Source organism: Xiphophorus hellerii, chromosome 1 (assembly GCF_003331165.1).
Source record: "Xiphophorus hellerii strain 12219 chromosome 1, Xiphophorus_hellerii-4.1, whole genome shotgun sequence".
Taxonomy (NCBI): domain Eukaryota; kingdom Metazoa; phylum Chordata; class Actinopteri; order Cyprinodontiformes; family Poeciliidae; genus Xiphophorus; species Xiphophorus hellerii.
In genome coordinates, this window is record NC_045672.1 from 12506662 (window position 1) to 12526077 (window position 19416).

Genomic DNA, 19416 nt, shown 5'->3' on the forward strand with positions numbered 1-19416 from the left:
ATAATGTAAAATCCGAACATCCTGCATGCGGCTCCCCACTTCAGGGCAAGGGTGGGATATTAAATCTCATATGGGAAATCTTGCTTTTATGGGCGTGATTGATATTGCACGCTGCAGCTTAGATGCATTTTCCTTCCAATGCTTTAGAGGCTGATAAATCTGCAAGCTGGGCTACACATTTAGCAGACATTTTGGAAAATATAATCCTGCGCCTGATTCTGCTGATATCCCGTACATAACACATATTTTGTCCTGTTTGGAATTAGCGAAACACGATCGCATGTTCGGCTTCCTGAGCATCTTGTTTGCCAGGTGGAGGTGAGAGATGACTAAACCTGTGGCACCCCCGCTGTTCTGGAAGATGGATATACCAGAGGTTAGACGTGGCAAAGCTGCCGAGGCTGTTGAACAATTAATCCCATATCAAATGAGAAATATGCACCCCCGCCAGTTTCCTGCATGTGCCAGCTGGTGTGCTCTGCCTCTCGCTGGTTTATTTCTGCTAAAAATAAGAATGTTGTCAAACACAATATGAGTCATTTGCATAGACAAAAGAGAAACTAGAGCAACAATTATTGTGCAGCTGCACTTCACGATGGTTCTGTTTCTACAAGTGTAATCTGGTTGAAGTTTTGAATCTTGTTAGGACTGTGAAAGAAGATTTACATGACGGAGGATTTCAATGGAAAACTACTAAGTGCTGCCTGTTGGCCTGACTCCTTATGTGTTTGAACAGGTCATTCTATTAAGAGATCCAACAACTGGAAGTCAAATAAAGAGTGTTATTTTTGAATTGCCCTTTTACCATTTCCGGAATTAAAACCTTGTTCATTTAAGTATAGAAATAAAATGGTTTCAGATTTTGAACATCACCATGGCAACATTTTGGATGGTTAGTGTTGACGTTTTAAAAGGAAGCTGACATTAAAATCATATCTTGTGACCACACTAAACTGTGTATTTTATGTCCATTACATACAATCTGAGTTGCGGATGCAAGCAGAAGGCAGTAAAAGAAAAAAGAAAAAAGAAAAAAACGAAAAAAGAAAAAAAAACGTAATTTTCCCCTATCCATACCTAGTTTTGCCACTCACTAGTTGTGAGGCACTCTACAGATTACAGACTGAACATTAGGCAGCTAAATAATGGACTAATTTCATGTCTATAATAAACAGTAGGTTATTATTTAAATGTTGTAGCCATTTTCAATTGTCTTAAACATTTTCTGCAGACTTCTCTTATGCTGATGTCCTGTTTTGTTTTGTTTTCATAAAATTTGGTATCCAAAATATATCCTGTATGTACTGTATATTCACATTTTGAAAATATACAGATATATATTTTTTTAATTTTATGTATAGATTTATTTATAAGGGTCCCATACTTTATATGGGACCCTTATAGATGAATTCAGGATAAAGACACATACTTATGCTGCAGGAAAATAATTATTTATAATTACTCCGTTCTTAGAACTATGTCTTCAGGTTATAACACATTGTGCATATGTCTAGAACATTTTTCAAAAATGCTGATAAAATTGATAACTGATGAATCCACATATAATAATCCTGATATATTTCTTTTAATGTGATCACATCGAGAGTTTGATCACATTTCAACTTCAGTTTTACGAACGTACAACTGCATCTACGAATGTAAATGAAAACCTTTCTACTGCAGTGTGAGCACAAACACCATAGCTCTGACCAGTTGCCAATCTTTGATAGCTAGAACACAATTTTGCTTTCAGACAAAGAACGGTTTTCTCTGCCTGATTAACATTTTCTTCTCCTTTTCTATCTTCTCTTAGCTCATGGAGGTGCTGCATTGATTTTTCTTTAACACTATGTCTAATGAAACAAGGTGTCCAGCGTATTCCCCTGGTGTTCCCACCGCTATAACAAAAGAACGTGAGCACAGCAGCAACCCATTGATAAGTCTTTTTGGGCATTTGATCCCCTTCCTCCACATCTTGCTGGTCTGTATCACCGGTTGCCTTGTGCTCTAACGACCCTCCGGGCCTTACGTACTGCTAATGAGCTGATGGATCGGCACATCGATCTGAATGCCGCAGTCTAGAAACACCCAATTACCTTAAACAAACAGAGCAGAGACCAGCGAGAGGAGGAAAGTACAACAGAGTTCAAGAAAGAAACGCAGATAACGGGGAAGGGAGTGAAGAGCGGACCCTGTTATGCAATGCAAATTATATTGTGTCACACTGTGATTCTGTTCTTCACAGTTTGTCAGCATGAATATCAAGTAGGATGAAATTAAATAAGACTTTTAAATCTTCCTCCGCTAGTAGAACAGACAAACTCAACCAACAGCAGCAAAGAAAGTAACCTGGTACCTGTGGCTCTCGCGCAGAGCTTCGTTCCCCTTCCTCCATGAAATCACGCCGCGAGGAGACATCCTGGGCTTGCATTCGATCAGGACATCGCCGCCCTGTCGGGCCAACGTTTGTGTCTTCAACAGGTTTTGGGAGAAGTCGGGAGCAATAGCTGCAGGCGGGGAATTCAAGGGGAGGAAGGTTAAATTTATTGATTGAGGTAAAAGAGAAAGAAAAGAAATGGAAACAGAGCACTGAGAAGTTTCCTAAGACGTGAAGGTCACTCTATCCATTAGGCGGGTCAGCAGCACTCACATCCTGCTCTCTCTGAACGTTCATGCTCTTGTTTGCGCACATCCAGAGAAATGCTCATAAATGAAGCATGGTACATAATTTTCAAGGGTGCATTTCTTTTGATTTTAGTTGCGTGAATCTTTTTTAGAAGGACATTATGCATTGAGAGTCGAGCTTTGGGGGCTGTAAAAGCTAAAATGAGAGAATGTTAAACAAGGCTGAGGCTTTGTTGCTGCTTCTTTAGGCCCCTAATTACTAATGCACCACCGTGTGAAGCTGTTTTAGACGTGTACCGACTCAGCAAAAAGCTCTTTAAAGAGAACACAGTGTGGCATCAGCAACATGGTGCACATGCTGCATCAAATTTCATTATTTGACACTGCATGGGAAATGCAAACATAAAGTATGTCTTATTTATTTTTGACTCATTTAAAGTCAGAAGGAAGACTTAAGTTAGTTACAGAATTAAGGGAGAAGGATTTTCAAGGTTTTAAACTAATTATGCTTTCAATGACTAATGTGAAATGACTTAGTTGATTAACTAGAGATAAAACATGTTATGTTTGTAATTACTTCAATAGAAATAATTCCTATAAACAAGAAGGTTGACTTGCCAGTCAGTTCTGTTTTCATATAAAGCAGCAGTACAAGGAAGAGAAGTAGCTCTTACTTCTAATACTTTTCATCACTAAAGCCTTGGCGTCAAACTGTCGCTGCTAACGTCTGACACTGCATCAATAAAAACATAAAGTGATTTTTTTCAGCATGTGAAAAAAAATGCTTCTTTGATTAAATATCTCAAATGCCATTTGCCTAGAAAATATCTCCACAATAAAAAAAAGGCTGCTGTGTTTCTCACTCTGCTTGTTGAAGTAGCCATATGAACTTTTTTATGGATCTGTTGTTGAATCCACTTTTTATTCAGTCCAACAGTCGAACAACTTTTTAAATTAACGTGGCTATATTTTTTATTGAATTACAATTAGTACGTGATGTTTTCACGAAGTATTTTAGCACCGATTAACAAAATATATGCTCCTATCATAGACAAAGTTCCAATAGAAATGTTTAATTGCGATGGCACAGTCAAGAAATGTGTTTATCAACCTTAGTATTATAGGATATTTCTTAAACAAAATTTTGGCTTTGTGACAAATAAGAGATTTGTCACAGAGTTAAGTGGGAACATTTGGCAGTAGATTCTGAACTCACACCTCCCATGTTCCAAAGGAAGTTGAGGATTTGAATTTAAACAAGCCATGTTTGGAGCTTTTAGTGTCGATTAGGCTTCTGGGAAATTTGGCCTAGAAGTCATTGTTGACCTGTACTGATGGCACCGGAGGGTCTGTTTTGGTGGATATTATCTTGCTATGACAGATACAGCCTACAAGCTAGCTTTGAGAAAAACCAAACACTGGATGGTAGCCGGCCAAACAAATATGATTAGACATACTATGAGTGTTGAAGTATCGTTAATTTTACAGGTTTACAGGCCTGTGCTGACAAGAGGCCTTGTGATTCTCCAGCTGTAGCTCCTTAAGGCTAGACAAGCAGTTGGACGTCTACATCCTGTAGAGAACAGCTGTCATAAGGACAACTCTGTAATCATTCATTGGGTGATGATATAATATTTATGGGCAGAATCCTCATCCTTGGCAGTGATCTTTAATGGCTCTTTTATGCGTTACAACTGTCTGAAGTACTCCATTGTTAACGTAACATGTAGACATTCACTCTAGCTTAGGAGTCGGGCTTGCTAGCCAAGGTTATATAGAGCGTGGTGTGGTGCATGTCAAACAGATGACTAGTCTACATAAGATTTTTGTGGTCTCAAACAAGTTCTGGTCGGGATCTAATCCCCTTACTCCTAAACAGTACGAAAAGGGGGCTTCTAATTTGATCTTTCATAGTGCCCCCAAAAAGCTAGAAACAGCCGATGGAAAGAATAATTTAGAAATAGATAGCCTTTATTATCATGAGTGGAAATTGAGGTGTAACAGCAACATCAAGACATGCAGCACAAGACACATCTTAAAATGAGAAAACTCAGAATTAGTGGAGAGCTGCTGAAACAAGGTGCCTTCTCTCTCTCAGAGCCCGAAGTAGAGAATTTATATGTATTTGTTAAAACTGTAAAGTTGATGCAGTTTTTTTTTCTTTTCTTTTTAAGTTATGACTGTCTGTAAACTCTATGTATTAAAAAAAAATAATAGAAAATTAGAAATGCCATGTGAGCTTAGGACAGAGTTATAGACAAACGTAAGCCAAGAATATAGCTTTGATTCATAGGGAAACAAGCAACAGAAAAATGGTTTAGGTAAAATGATATTGATGACCCAGATGTAGAATGGTTGACATGCACAACAAATGCGCTGCCTCTACGCTCTTACCAATGACTCTGAGCTCAGCATTGGTGAAGATGCGGCCATGCTTGTTCTCCGCCACACATTGGTACATTCCAATGTCAGCCAGATTCAAGTTGTTGATTGTCAGCACTCCATTATTCACCTGAACTCTGTCCTGCTGAAGAGAGAGAAACATAAATTAGTTTTTACAACAGCTTTATGTATTCACAAATAACAAAGCTGCAATACTCAGAAAAGTTTTAGGAAATACCTTAGGGGTGGAACTTTTAGTTTGGTATTTACATAATCTCCTATTAGAGTTTGCTGTTGTTAAGGAGGTAAAATAGTGAATTGACAATTGGAAGAAAAAAATCTTTGTGTTTATCAGTTATTCTTTAACATTTTGTTTAGTCTTTTGATCACCGCTGATGTAAATCAATGTAAAAGCTGGAGGATGACTCAGCATCAACCTACATTAGAGACTTGATTGTTGAATCAAAGGTCTCCTAGTTGAAGTGTACTCTGCATCCCCAGAAACCAGAAGCAGCATTCAGTTTTTACGTTCCTCTAATCTAAAAAAAAAAAAAACCCCAGAAGACTGCAAAACCTATACGTTTGGAGTTATCTTTGATTAATAACGACTCTAACAGATTAATTTTAGTCTAGATTACAACTTTTCATTACTTCTCTTTATGTTGACAGTGTAATCCAATGTTTCTTTTTTGTTTGCTTATTGTGTTGTTTACATCATATAAAGCGCAGTGAACGGAAATGTGCTACACAAATAAACTTGACCTGACTTCATCCCAGCAACACACATACACACAATTTTTCTTGTTTTTGCACTCAGAGTCTCACAACACTTAATGCAGTTATTCTGAGAGCAGAGTTTACTTAACTATGTTAAAAACTTTGAGATATTTTATGACTTTTTAAGGCACTGCAGAAACTTTTTTTTTCTTCTAGAAATAGCATTTTCACTTTAAGCTTTGAGCCTGTGTACCAGTTTTATTGTTTGCATATAAAATAATTTTGTAGTATGTGAATGTTTAGTTTTTGTCCAGTAGAACTCAGTAGATAGTTTCCTCCTGATAGTATTTTTCTTTATTTACTATTTGCGGTAACCTTTTTGACAAGTGAATTTTTGAATATTTTCTTATAAGAAATCTAAGCACTAATATAGCACAACAATATCACGCATTAAAGAACAAAAATAGCTCTGCAGTTTGTATTTAGCTCTTCTGACCTCCTGAGTTCTTTCTGACAAATGTGCTGATTCAATTTTGGTCTTTCACAACAACTTTCTCTCCTTTGGGCGTTTGTTAATTGAGACTTTGCTTATGAAATCTTAGAAGAATCAGTCACAAGTCTTGAGCGCTGGAGGCTGTTTGTACTAACAAAAATAAAAAATCAGCTGGTGGTGGAAAACAAAATGCAACAGCACAAAACATTGTTTGTTTAACCAGTAAACCAATCATATCTTTATCTCAGACACATACGGAGGTCCATACTAAAAAGAAAAGACAACATAAAAAAATAACAAGATGAAATTAGACAATATAAGAATAAGATCAGCAGGAATAAATGCACCCTTCTTCAAAGACAGCCATACAGAGAACACTTACTAATAGCACAGGCTGAACAAAGTTCTTCTCTTCCCTGTGCTCTTCTGACCTTCAGAAGCTTTGGAACAGTCTACCTGCTTCCTTTTTATAGTAATGTCAATTTAAGGGTGGCAGCACTCATTGCTCCTGCCCTTGATCCTTCTATAGAGTGTACCTGGACTTTTTAATGTCACTGACAAAGTGGTCCAGAGGGTCCTGTCGCCAGTCTGTCTGTCGTCGGGAATCATTACAGCACTGCTACTTGAAAAGGCAAGGACTATCCCTGAACATCAGTCAGTGACACTGCTGAGGATCTTCAAATACATTTCCCTCAGAGGCTGGCTCAAGCATGCACCAGGCAGACACTTGGCTACACATGGCTGAGCTAGCACTGCAGCCTCAGCCAGAGGGGACCCCGGGTGGTAAAGGATGCAGTAGTTCTCAAGTGGAACAGAACAAGTCCACCTTTTTTAGGAGATAACTGGCAGTAACTGTTTACTGAAGGAAAAAGAATGATAGGGAGAAGGAAAAGAGAGATGGGGGCGCCTTCAGACGAATCTAAAATAAGTTGAATATTTCGAGAAGTGAATTCATTCTAGACATTCAAAAAGTGAAAATTGTACAATATATATTATACTGATAAAGGTTGTCTGCCTCAATACAGATATAAAAGTGAGGGTTTACAATGATGTCACCCTGCTCTTTGCAGCCATTACAGCTGTTCTGTAAAAGCTGTGCACTTTTTTTATAACGATATTCCATTTGCGAGGTCTAACACAGTTATTTGACCAATAAATGTTTTATTGGGGTCAAGAACTAAAGGTTAAACGTCATGACTAAAATAATTCAGTACACTGAAGCATTAAACTAGTTGGAAATAAATAGCCATTTCCGAAAAATAAAAGCCGCACACATTAATGCCATCTGCATAAGACGTTAGACTTGGAACTATGTTAACCACTGCTGAACTCAGACTCAACCAATAGATCATGAGGCAAGAAAGGCAAGAATGATCATTCAAGAGTACCCCGTCTCCATTGTTTTATCCCATTGCATCTAGGAGCTGCTCAGCCTGGAAAACCTCATTTCATGAAGCTCTCAGCTGACTGTTCATCAGCTAAATTAAAGATTACATGAGGTTTGGATGTCTTCTGACTCTGCAGACAGACTATTACTCCTAAGCTCCTGAGATTCTGCCATTCCCAACTGATTAAGCTTTGTTAAAATGCCAATAATCATTTACTGGGGAATATTTAGTGATGAGGAAAATCCACAACCTGTTGTTGGACAGATTTCATTCTGCATTTATCGCACAGTATTCCAACAAAATTCCCTGAGCTCCTGATAGTGACCTGTCATTTTCATAGAAGCAGTAGATGTGATCGAGTGTTAGATGTTATTCATCTGTGTCCATGGAAGTTATTGATTGGACCAACTGAGTTATGTGATATAGTGTCAAGGCTAGAAATATATTGCTGACGTTTTACTTTTTAAATTGATTTGTAAAAACCCATTTTTTCTCAGTCATATTAACATTTATTGAGCTGCACCTTTACTCTGTCTAAGTAAGGAATGATGCTTTCTAGCATACAGCAGCCCCAACAGGGAGAAAGAGATAAACAGTATCTGTGAATGTTTGTGGTTTGGTGCCACCCTGAACCATTCTAAACGCTTCACCTGGATAAAAAAAAGGTCAGTGCTGGCACCTTTGACAGTAAATCAGATTGGAGCCATTTGTCTGCTTTATCAACTCTAATTATGCAGGGCGGCACATCGAAACCAAAACAACATCAAGCTATGCTGTGAGAAAGCAAATCAGAGACACTAACCTATTGCTTTGCACGCTGCATATTTAATGGTGTTTTTGCAGCGGCTGAATTCAACAACAGTTACACAGCAAAGGGCAACCAGAAGACATCGGAGGGCGGCAGAAAGGAAATCGCGCACTCTTATGTACATTACTAAAAAGGAGGAAGCTGGTGGCATATTGGAAAAACACAAGCTCGAGTGGGTCCTTGTTTTCCAGGGTGACATTTTGAAGTGACAGGCCTCTTCTGTGCCATTTAATTCCCATGGAGGGAGGAGAAAAGACGGTGGAGAGAGGGAGAGAGAAGATAACTTAGAAAGAGAAAAAAGAAAGAGAAAGGGAGCAACGGAGATGGCGAGATAACAGCAGGCATTGGGAAGAAGAGGACTGATCCATTCTAATGAGGAATAACAAATGGGCCCCCTTGGCCTCCCCCTCTCCGTCCTCCTCTCTTTACAATGCTGACCTTTGGGTTTGGAAATTGATTTACCGTTGCTGCAGTTGAGAGTGGCATTTTGAAAATGGTAACACCACACCTCATTAATAAAGCCGCATGCACAGAGAATATCTTACCTCGGCCACCTGCCAAAGGGATTTTTTTTTTTTTTTACAAAGTTATTTACAAATCAATATCAGATATGTGCAGGTGGGGCGATAAGTGTTTCAAGATGAGCCTAATGGGGGTAATCCATTTTGTAAATGGCAACGTAAATGTACTCATTCGTAGCTATCCTCCGCCCAGAGTGAAAATTAAAAACAGTTTCAACGCGTGTACTAACAGCTAGGCGGCCAATTAAAGCGTCTAAGATTTTGGATAATATTGACCCTTGTAAACACACATCCAACAAAACAGCACTACAGTTTCCATTTCATAGCCTAATTCAAACACTGACAAAATCAGTGCACATAACTGAGCCATGCTTTTTAGTCATAAAGCATAAAACAGCAATACAACAACAATACAAAACAGGGCAAATTGGTGAAATCTAAAATGCTTTTTAGATGATGAGGTATTTTTCCTGCCTCCCCCAGAGAGGGGACTTAATGATAAAATTGAGATTAGCAGATAAGCGACCGAGGACTAAATTGTCAAACAAAATCCCTGGTTGATTACAGACAGAAAATGGCACCACTTTGGCATTTTTGCAAAGCACATTCAAACACCCTCCCCAGCTAATGCACACACAGACACACTCATTTCTGATGCCAAATTTAGTCAGAAGCAAACACAAGCATTTCAAAGTGGCATGTTTTTGCCAAGTGCATGCCTATGAGATGGAAGCGCAACTTGAATCCAACAAATACTGAATCCTTTGAGCAAAATGCTCCTAAATTTAGAGCAATCTTATCGCCTTTCATCTTACTTGTTGACATGTCTTTATCTCCATTTACTGAACTGTTTGAGGCTCTGTGGAGAGCAGCAATATTCTTTACACAACTTTAGCAACACTTCAAACAGGGGCGCAGAAACCATTCATTAACTTACCAAAACAGATTTGATCTTTACCATCATAGAGCTCAAATTAATTAATTATTTTTCAGTAATCCCTCTTATTTCACATCTTAATTGGTTAAGGTGAGTCATTGAAAAGTGAGTTTGATTTCATTCTCCTCTGCCACAAGCCAATGTGCAAATAGGCTAGTCACTTTCCAAAAGTTGTCTACTAGTCTGCATATTAGTGTGTATTAGCGAGTGAAATTGAGTAAATTTGGGTCTAGTGCAAAAAGCTTTGAGAATGCTTTGACTAGGACAATAAATACACAAATGTCACAGTGTAATAAAGATCCAACATAAAATCAATGCATATTATGACCTAGATGTGAGCAAGTAATGCTGTTGTTTATAACGTTGATGTTTGCAGCCTACAGGCCTCATGTAAGTAGCAGATAGGTTGCAGAATAGCAATATGTATGAGATCAGTCTTATTGCATCAGTATATATACGGGCAGAAATGGAACAGATGGGAATCATTTTGAATCATGGGAGCAGAATCTGTCTCTTCTGGTGTACTACAATTACTTTAAATTAGGCTTTAATAAATCCAAATGAACAAGTTTACAAAGTTGTTTAACTACACACAATATTAACCTGGCTTATTTGAGTTTATAAACACAGAAAACTGACAAATGCTTTACTGCGTTTGTCCCATTCAAGCAAACCAGATCCATTCACATGGCACTAATGGAGAACAAACGCCTCCGAGAGTTACAACATATATTTCTATATATATTGTATATCTGTGTAGAAATGTGAAAATATTTCTACAATATTTCATGCACAATGTAACATTGATATTGTTCGATATTAGTCATTTTTAAGATATTAGTACTGTTACGATAAATAAAACGGGGCTGATATTTCCATCTTGTTGCCACTTTTCTGGAGGGGAAGAGGAGGAAGTTCGTGTGGTATTTGTTTGGTCATGAGACAATGATAGTGATGCAGGCAGGATTTGGAAGAGTTTAACTGAAGCAGAAAAGCATGGTGGGGTGGTCGTCTTTTTCAAGGTGTCAAAAAGACGCCTTGTATAGATGTATAGTGAAATATACATCGGTATGAATTGGTTATCAGCCACAACAGCGATATATACAGTATATTGAGTATCAATATTAGCCAAAATTTTCATATCGGTGTATCTCTTGGAAAAAAAAAAAGAAAGAATTACTTCCTTGACACAGAGATTTTGTATTTTTAATGTATAAATGAAAAAAAAAATCCATTATTTAGGATGCAAAACAATGAGTGGTATGAATTTGAATTTCACATTTAGGAATTGTATTTGAAATGTAATCAATTACAAATTTATTGATGGAACCTTGACTTAATGCTGTGTTTTGATTATTGATTCTATGTTGCATTGTGTTTCTGTGTTTGTAATGATGTAAAGCACTTTGAAATGCTTTGCTGCTGAAATGTGCTATACAAATAAAATTTGATTGATTTTACAGTGTGAAACAAAAATCAAGTTTTTTTTTTGGTGTTAATTTTTCTACCTCTGGTTCTGAATAGAAAATCCAATTAAAAAAATATTCTACCTCCATGTAATCCAGGGGCTCTCCGTTCTTCAGCCAGCGGTACGAGGGTTTTGGCTTAGCGTTGGCTTTGCATTCCCACACTAGGGTGTCGTCGATGGTCTTCTGAACATCCTGAGGCTTCTCCGTCAGCTGAGGTGGAGCTGTGAGGACACAAATCCATTAGTGTGAATGAACACTGTAACACTGCAGACATGTCTGAGAAATACCTGAAAGCAGCAGTTTTAATAAATCAATGAGGAAACCAAGAGGGCAATCAATCCATTAAGGAAGCATCCAAGGGCACAAGTCAGGAATCCACTTCCAATTAACCTGATGCTGACCTCCTTTTGGAAAATATATAAATAAATCTGAAAACTGTATAAAGTTATTGTGAAGAAAAGTGAATAATCAATGACTAAGAACAAGGAAAGCTTTAGGGTTTGGCTCAGGTTAATCAAAATGTCATTCTTGTGCAGTAAAAAATAAATTAGTTGTTTAACTTAACAGTCGAAATAAAAGATTATTTTAATGTTTTTTTATGTAAAATTACATATTTGTTGATACAATGTTTAGTTTAATGACAGTGTTCTTATTGTCACAAAACTATGTATGAGTTTGTTTAGTTTTAGAAACACTTGCTTGTTGTCCTCATGATTTCTAAATGTGTCTAGCTGCATTACAAACATTTGATGCTTTAGAGAAAATAAAAGCAAAATAATACAAGTAAATGTCCAAACAGTTTCCCTGAAAAACCAATTTTAACACCATCATTTTCAAAGAAAACATTTGACAGAAAAGTTTGATGTAATTTCAACACCTTCTACTGATTGTTCTAAAAGATGAAAATACTGACAAATTACTGCAGATTACTGCACTGCTGTAAGAAAACAAGAAAATGTAAAGTGGTGTTTTAAGACAAGGTTAGTTTAAATGGATAACTCTCAATCTTGGTGGATTAGAAGGTAATTTAACCAGGCTGATCTATTTTTAAAACACTGCTCAACTTTTAACAGGATAGTTTGGGAAAAAAAACCATCCATCCATCCATTTCAAGAAAACAAAACTATTTACTGGTACAGGCTGGCTAATGTTTGACTGACAAACACGCATCCTTCTATTGATCCTCTGATTCTGTCCCAGAATTGATGTCTGTCCCACAAGGTCCAGTCAGCATGACGTTAAAATGAGATTACAGATTTTTATCACCTGCCCACAAGTCAGTCTGTGAGGTTGTGAAATGGGACAAGAGTTATATCTCACAAGGACACACATGGCTTTCACAAAGTTACAGCAGAGAAGTCATATGCAGGCGTGTTTTTAATGACAACGTCTTAAAACGTTGTCATTCTTTTGACCCAAGAAGAATTTAATCAGTTTTTAAGAATATATTTAGCAAAATTAATTGACAAATTATCATGAAACAGCAGATTGTAAACATCAACTGTTGACACTCATCTTTTCTGTCTTCAAATGCATGTGCCTGTGCCAAATTTTAAAAAAACAACTAAAAATATATTACATACACATAATAACTATATTGTAGAATATTATTTCCACAGCCTGAGCAATTATAGTTGCTCTTTTGTTTGAAGTAAAAGCTATTTTATCATGTTATGAATTTTTGTTTACCATTTTGGTGTTTGTACTATAAAATTGTAAGTTGGCATTTTTAGTAGGACTATCACACCATAAAAATCCCATACAGACCAATGCCTAAATGGCAAAATACAACATATCAAAATGTTAATTTTTTGTAAAATCATGAGCATTTCACATCATTTTCATGCATTAAAACATAGTCAAGCAATCTGTAATAATTAAGACTTAAATTACACTTGAGCCAAACTTAAAAATGACTAACTTTCAGTTAATCATGTATAAATAACTTCTGAACTCTCAGGGAAGACTGAGCAGGAAGCTACTAGCAACCATTACAGTCTTTCTGCTCTTTCTCTGTGAGAAACATCTTGTGTGCCAAATTAAAAAGAAATAATGCAAGTATTATTTTTCTTACAGTGGATTCTGTTGTAGGGGTACAATTCTCTGATACCATCTGCATTTTATATGACCAGTTTTGAAAGCTTATCAACATTAAATAACCTACTATTATAAACATGAACATTACATGGACATTATTCTGCTCAAAAACAGGTAGATATAAATAGAAAACCTCTTGCATAGATCTATTTTCACTCTACGAATTTTATCCTGTTTTTCTATACTCCAAAAAATGCATCATCACATGAAAGGTGCAAGTCTTTACAGAAAAGAAAACCTCCAAACTTGCTTGCTTTCCGTAAACAACATCCCCAAGGACCATGTGGTCAGGAATCATCAATGCATAAACTGCAACATAATGGAGAGAGAAACTATAAAAATCCTTCATCTCGGGACATTAAAAGCTTTTCTCGGAATCTAGGCCATAAGTCCGGTGTTGGTGAGAGAAAAATCGCTTTTCCCTGAGAAGAGGTGTAAATCTAAAAGGGCTGGGTCCCCTGTTAGCTGCTGGAACAATAAAAGGGATTGTCAGAAATGAACTGGTGGAAATGGGTTAATTTACAGCCACATTCTAGTATTTAATTCAGCTGTAAATGGACACTCATAAAACCTGCAGATTGGAAGAGAACAAATAAAACTTTCTGCAAGCTTCACACCAAAGCTAAATTCTTCTTTGCAAGACTTCTTAACCAAGCGAAGTTTGACAGCAGCTTAAATTAGGTTCTGAACCAAGTGGCAGAAGATTTTTTAGAAATTCTAAAAATGTACCACAGACTTTAGGAATAAGAATGACAGGTTTAAAGCAGAAGATTTCCTCTCTTTTTTTTCATATCCAGGGCAGTCAGCATGAAGTTAGGTAAGCTTTAAATCAAAGTCGGGAAACCATTCTGCTGCAGAACTCACCATAGAAAGACAGCTTTCCTTTAACAGAGTTTCTTCCTCTGCTGTTTTCTGCCATGCATTCGTACATCCCTGCATCCTCCTGTTGGAAATAAGGGATCTCTAAAACTCCGCTGGCTTTATTCAAGTCCACCTTCCTGCCAAAAGGGGCCCCGTCAACTCTTTTCCAGCTTATGGTTGGCACTGGGCTGAAGAGATGAGAAAGATATTCACACACGAGCAAAAATGAAAAATAGCAATCTCTGTATATAGTTCTTATTAAAGAACTATATACAGTGGCTGGAAACCAGTTAAAAGGATGAAGCTTGTAACTTTAGCACTGTTTACATATTCTTAAGAGTGCTCTGAAAATTAATTAGATCACCTCAATAATTGTTAAAGCAATGAACAAATAATGACGGGTTTGATGTTTTGGGATGATAAAAAAATAAAATAAAATGAACATACTTTCCAAGTGCAAAACATTCAAGTTTGACGATTGAGCTCTTAGCGACAGGGACAACTTCAGGGAACTGCACTTCAATTTTTGGTTCGTATTCACCCATCACACCTGCAGGAACAAAGAATAATGCTGTGTCACTTCCCCCGCATGTCTCACAGAAATAATTTCAGCTCGAGGCCTGGAAAAGGTTACAAAGGATGTAAAGGAAAATATATATATATATATAAATAAAACTGGCATAAGTCTGTATGACTCAGTTACATGCAGGTTACCAGTCACTCCATTTTCTTGTAGCTCTTTGAATTGCAATGCCTCGCAAAAAAAATGCATACATTTTCACATTCTGTCACTCTTTAAACAAAAGTTCTATGTGTTTTATTGGGACTTTATAAAGTAGTGTAAGCGATGTTTAATTAAAGTGAAAATTATGCATGCTTGTTCAAATTTGAAACAAATACATAACTGCGCAAAGTGGCATACACTTATATTTAGCCTACTGTACTTTGAAAAGCTCACAAAGATTTTTTCAAACCATTATCTAGAAGTAAAAAGATTATAGTACAACTGCAAAAATACTAAGACACGTTGCCCTAATATGGCAGGTTGAAGAGCATTCATCAGAGAAGTAGTAAAAAGCCACATAGAGGCTTTAGAGGATGTGCAAACATCGTCTACTCAGGTAGGCGAATCTGTCAACATCAAAGTTGGCAGCTGGAAATGTTTAAAGTGTGTGAATACTTGTGCACGACACTGTATCACCACAGCGTTCAAATTAATTTAACTTTAAATGTGTCTTCAAATGTTTGGGATTTCAAGTTTCATTTTTTCTTTCCCATTAAAAATAGAGTGAACCTAATCAAACAACTCCCAAACTGAACATATTTGTGAGCCAAGTTAGTCATAAAATGAAACACAGACTTTCTGCCAACAGTTTGCAAAAACAAACTTTTTGCCAGACTGTCACTAATTAAAGTTTTTACACCTGTGATGTTGAAAATCTGCTGTCTGGAAATAGAAAAAAACTATTAAACTGCGTCCTTTATCCATATAAATTTCAGTAAGCGGAGGGAGGTTCACCGTTACCATCAAGTCGGAGGACCAAAGGTGACGGTGGCCCCTTAACGCTGCTTTTGGTGACCATGTTGGTGACCACACACGTGTAGTTGCCCACATCAGAGGGTTCCACTTTAGCGATGTAAAGGTTGCCTGTCTTCTGGGAGACAAATCGACGCGTGTCCTGGACGACAAAAGATGGGTACTCGTTGAAGATCCACGTGAAGGTGAGTTCTGCAAACGAAGCCAAAGAAGATACATGTATGAATGCGACATGCAGAATGTGATCGGATTTTATGTTTTATAGAATATCTGTACAGATGTGCAGATAGGGTGAGATTCATCTGCAGTCTTATCACATTCATGTGGGATAATGCCCCAAGGGATAAAGCAATTAGTACATCAGACTGAGTACCAGCCTTCCATAATTAAAAACATCATCTATAATTGAAGATCAATTATTCTCATTAGCTGTTATTGGAGGGATTATTTATAATATTGTTAATATAAATCAAATGTATGTTGAAGTGCTGAGGCTGAGAGGATGAATAAAGGATTTTTTAAATTGGCTTTGTGGTTTTTTTAAGTCTCTGGCAGTTATTCTGTTCAGTTCAGGTTGTTTACCTTGAAAGTAATATGGAAAAAATGAGGATTTCGAATTTTGCTTTGGTATTTGGCTGGCATGTGGACTGGAACAGGGAACATGGAACAAAATTAACTGGATAGAGCCACCCACAAACTCCCACAACTAACTGGCTTACTGTGCTATAAAGTGGCATTTCACAGTGCAGGATAAAGCAAAGTGTAAGTGGGTCTGCTCCTTTTCAGTGTGGAGGTGCATGAACCAGGTAAAATCAAAAAAGGAGGGAGACAAGAGAAGGGATTTATTGCTTAAATGACAATAAAAAACTATGTCAATGAAGGATGTAAATCAAGGAATAACCCAAATGTCTTGCCGTTTGTCTATATTAAACATCTGAGCAGCTGACTGCTGACATTCCAGGCTAGCTATTTTTATTTTATAATTTCATGTTAAACCTTTCTTTTTTCTAGCTTTGATTAAACATTTGACAATTTAACATTTAAACAAGATGACATTTATGTTCCCATTGAATGCAATAAGCAGATGTTTTAGACAATTTCCTACTTGAACATACATTATGTACTTACACTGTTGCAGGATTCAGTGAAATTAAATATTTAAGCTAGGAAATGGTTCTCAAAATTTCAGATTATTTAATGAAAATTTTCTTTGCTTTTTATATATGATGTGTTCCTGCCCTTTAGAGCCACAACATCTTCTGCTGGAAGGCTTTCCCAAAGCTATGGGAATGTATTATAGGAATTTTTGAGAAATAAATCTATGAGAATTGAAGCTCAAGTTGGAGTAGAAGGCTCTAATCCATCCCAAGGGTGTTGTTGTGCAGGACAGTAAAGTTTCTTTATGGACTTTGTGTTTGTTCACTGGTGCACAATCAGGCTGGAACATGAGGGGCCCATCCCACACAGCTGGGAGCATAAAAGTGTCCTGACTGTCTCGGGATGCTGAAGCATTAAACTTAAATGAAATTTGGGGGCCAAGCCCAGCAGATAAAAAGTAGGACCACACCAAAATTCCCCTTGCACCAAGCCTTATACTTGACAAAATTTAGAGAAGCAATTCCTGCTCTAACTGCAACTGTCAACCTGAGAGCCTTGAATTACAGGAATCTACAGAGAGACATGACTCGTCTTTCCAAAGAATACATCTCTACTGCTGTAAAGTCTACCAGCGGCCGTTTTACCCCACTAAGTCTGATGGTCTGCATTGCACGTGATAAAGTAAGGACTGGGATGAAGGTGCATGGCCATTAAAAACCCATTCAATGTTGCTCTCTACAAATTGTTCCACAGCCAACCTGACGGCCACACAAAGTTTAGAGTCTGCAGAAAGTTGGCAGCTTCTGTGCTACAACATCTAAAAACCTACAACTATCACTTCATGTCTGGGTTGCTGTTGTTCCCAATTGTTTCCACTATTATGGCATCTTATCAAGGTTCCTAAAAAGGAACTGTTCTTTCACAAATGTTTGTAAAAATCTTTTTTTTTTACACCTACAGACATGGAAGAGGTTGAAACATTCAGAGTTTTGGACAGGTTGAGTGAGTGCTGGGAGTATATAATAAAAACCAAACCAAAAACCAAAGTACTTTACATCGATGTAAAAATTTTAATATGGTCAAAACCTGTAAATGCATGACACACTTCAAATTTTGATTTGTGTTGAACTGTACCTTGTTAATCTTTAATCTTCCACGTATCAATTATTCAAAAAGTTATATTGCTATAAATTAAATTAAATTTCAATTGAATATACCGTAGTTTAATGGTGGAACATTCCCAAAACGTGAAAATGTTTTACCACTTTTGAGAAAGAATGCATCCAATTGTAAGTTAATAAGAGAAACCTTGCTGTGAATCTTATAACTACACCATAAAAGACAGAATAATGCCCTGTGAAACCATTATATTACAGTTTGTGTCACTCGATTTTGTACCACCTCTCATTATCTGATGTAACAAGTTTCTGGGAAAGGACCCCGGTACTACCAGCCAAATGGAATGCAGTAATAAAAGCTTTTGCACTAACAGTGGCATTACAAGGCTGAATATTGGTGTTTTGACATATTGACACAAGGATAAATTGCTCTGGACCACACTGCATCCCTGTCCCAAAAGCAATCTAGGCTGTTGGTAAAACTTGTCTAAGTGATGACTCTGCAGTGTAGCACAGAGAATAAAATAAGTGAGATGTGAGGTGTACACTTATTCACCTCTGCTGTTTTATGGCAAGCGGGACGCCTGGGCTTTGCTGTATTATTTGTATTATTGCAGCCTAGCAAGTGTAATGGAATGCTGATAACTGTATGTTTCCATCATTTTTCTAAGGCCATACTCCATTTTTATTTAACTATCCCACCTGTTTGATGCATGAACAGTTTCCCTTTTAGCCTGTTTTCATATAATCTTTTGAACAGTTGCATCCTGCTACATCTGCATGAGCTCCTCAAGTCGGTGCATTGACATGCTCATCTGTCGTGTCTTTGACAACGTGGCATTTTCCAAACCTTACAACATATTCTTAAAGTTTTGCTGTCTATGCTCAGACTTTTTGTGCTTTTAAACACAGGTTGCTGTCCTTTTAGCTGTCAAATGTGGGAAAGTGAAAGCTTTTCTAATCGATCCAATTACAGTAGTACATCAAGCATACTTTTCACCTCTGTGTGTTTTTTTTACTGTCACATGGATTGACAATAATGCCCAGCGACAAATGTTCAAACTCTGTGTTCCAGAATCACTTTGAATTTATATTTATCTTCATCTGATGCCATACCTTTTGTGAGTTGTCAACTAACTCTTTCTTCTGGGATCCTAAAGTCATGCTTTCCCCGCTGTAAATCAATGGTGCGTGTTCTAGCATTTTAATGTGATGGCGAATGACCGTCAGTTTGATAAATTACAGTTTTCAGACCCTTTCGTGACAGTTTGTAGGTCTCTATCGTGGGTAAACTCATGCTCGGTCTGTTTATGCAGTTAAAAGGAGAATCACAACAACAACATGCAACAGTATTTGTCATGGTCC

The 19416-nt window shown here is 37.2% G+C and overlaps 1 protein-coding gene across 1 annotated transcript in view; it reads right to left on the reverse strand.

The window, feature by feature from the left end:
• The window catches only part of cntn3a.1 (contactin 3a, tandem duplicate 1), an 89967-nt gene that overhangs the window by 25721 nt on the left and 44830 nt on the right, over positions 1-19416 (reverse strand). The window contains 6 exon segments of the mRNA XM_032572142.1: positions 2357-2507; positions 5020-5152; positions 11422-11561; positions 14302-14486; positions 14746-14848; positions 15824-16027. Of these exon segments, the coding sequence (XP_032428033.1) occupies positions 2357-2507; positions 5020-5152; positions 11422-11561; positions 14302-14486; positions 14746-14848; positions 15824-16027 (916 nt within the window).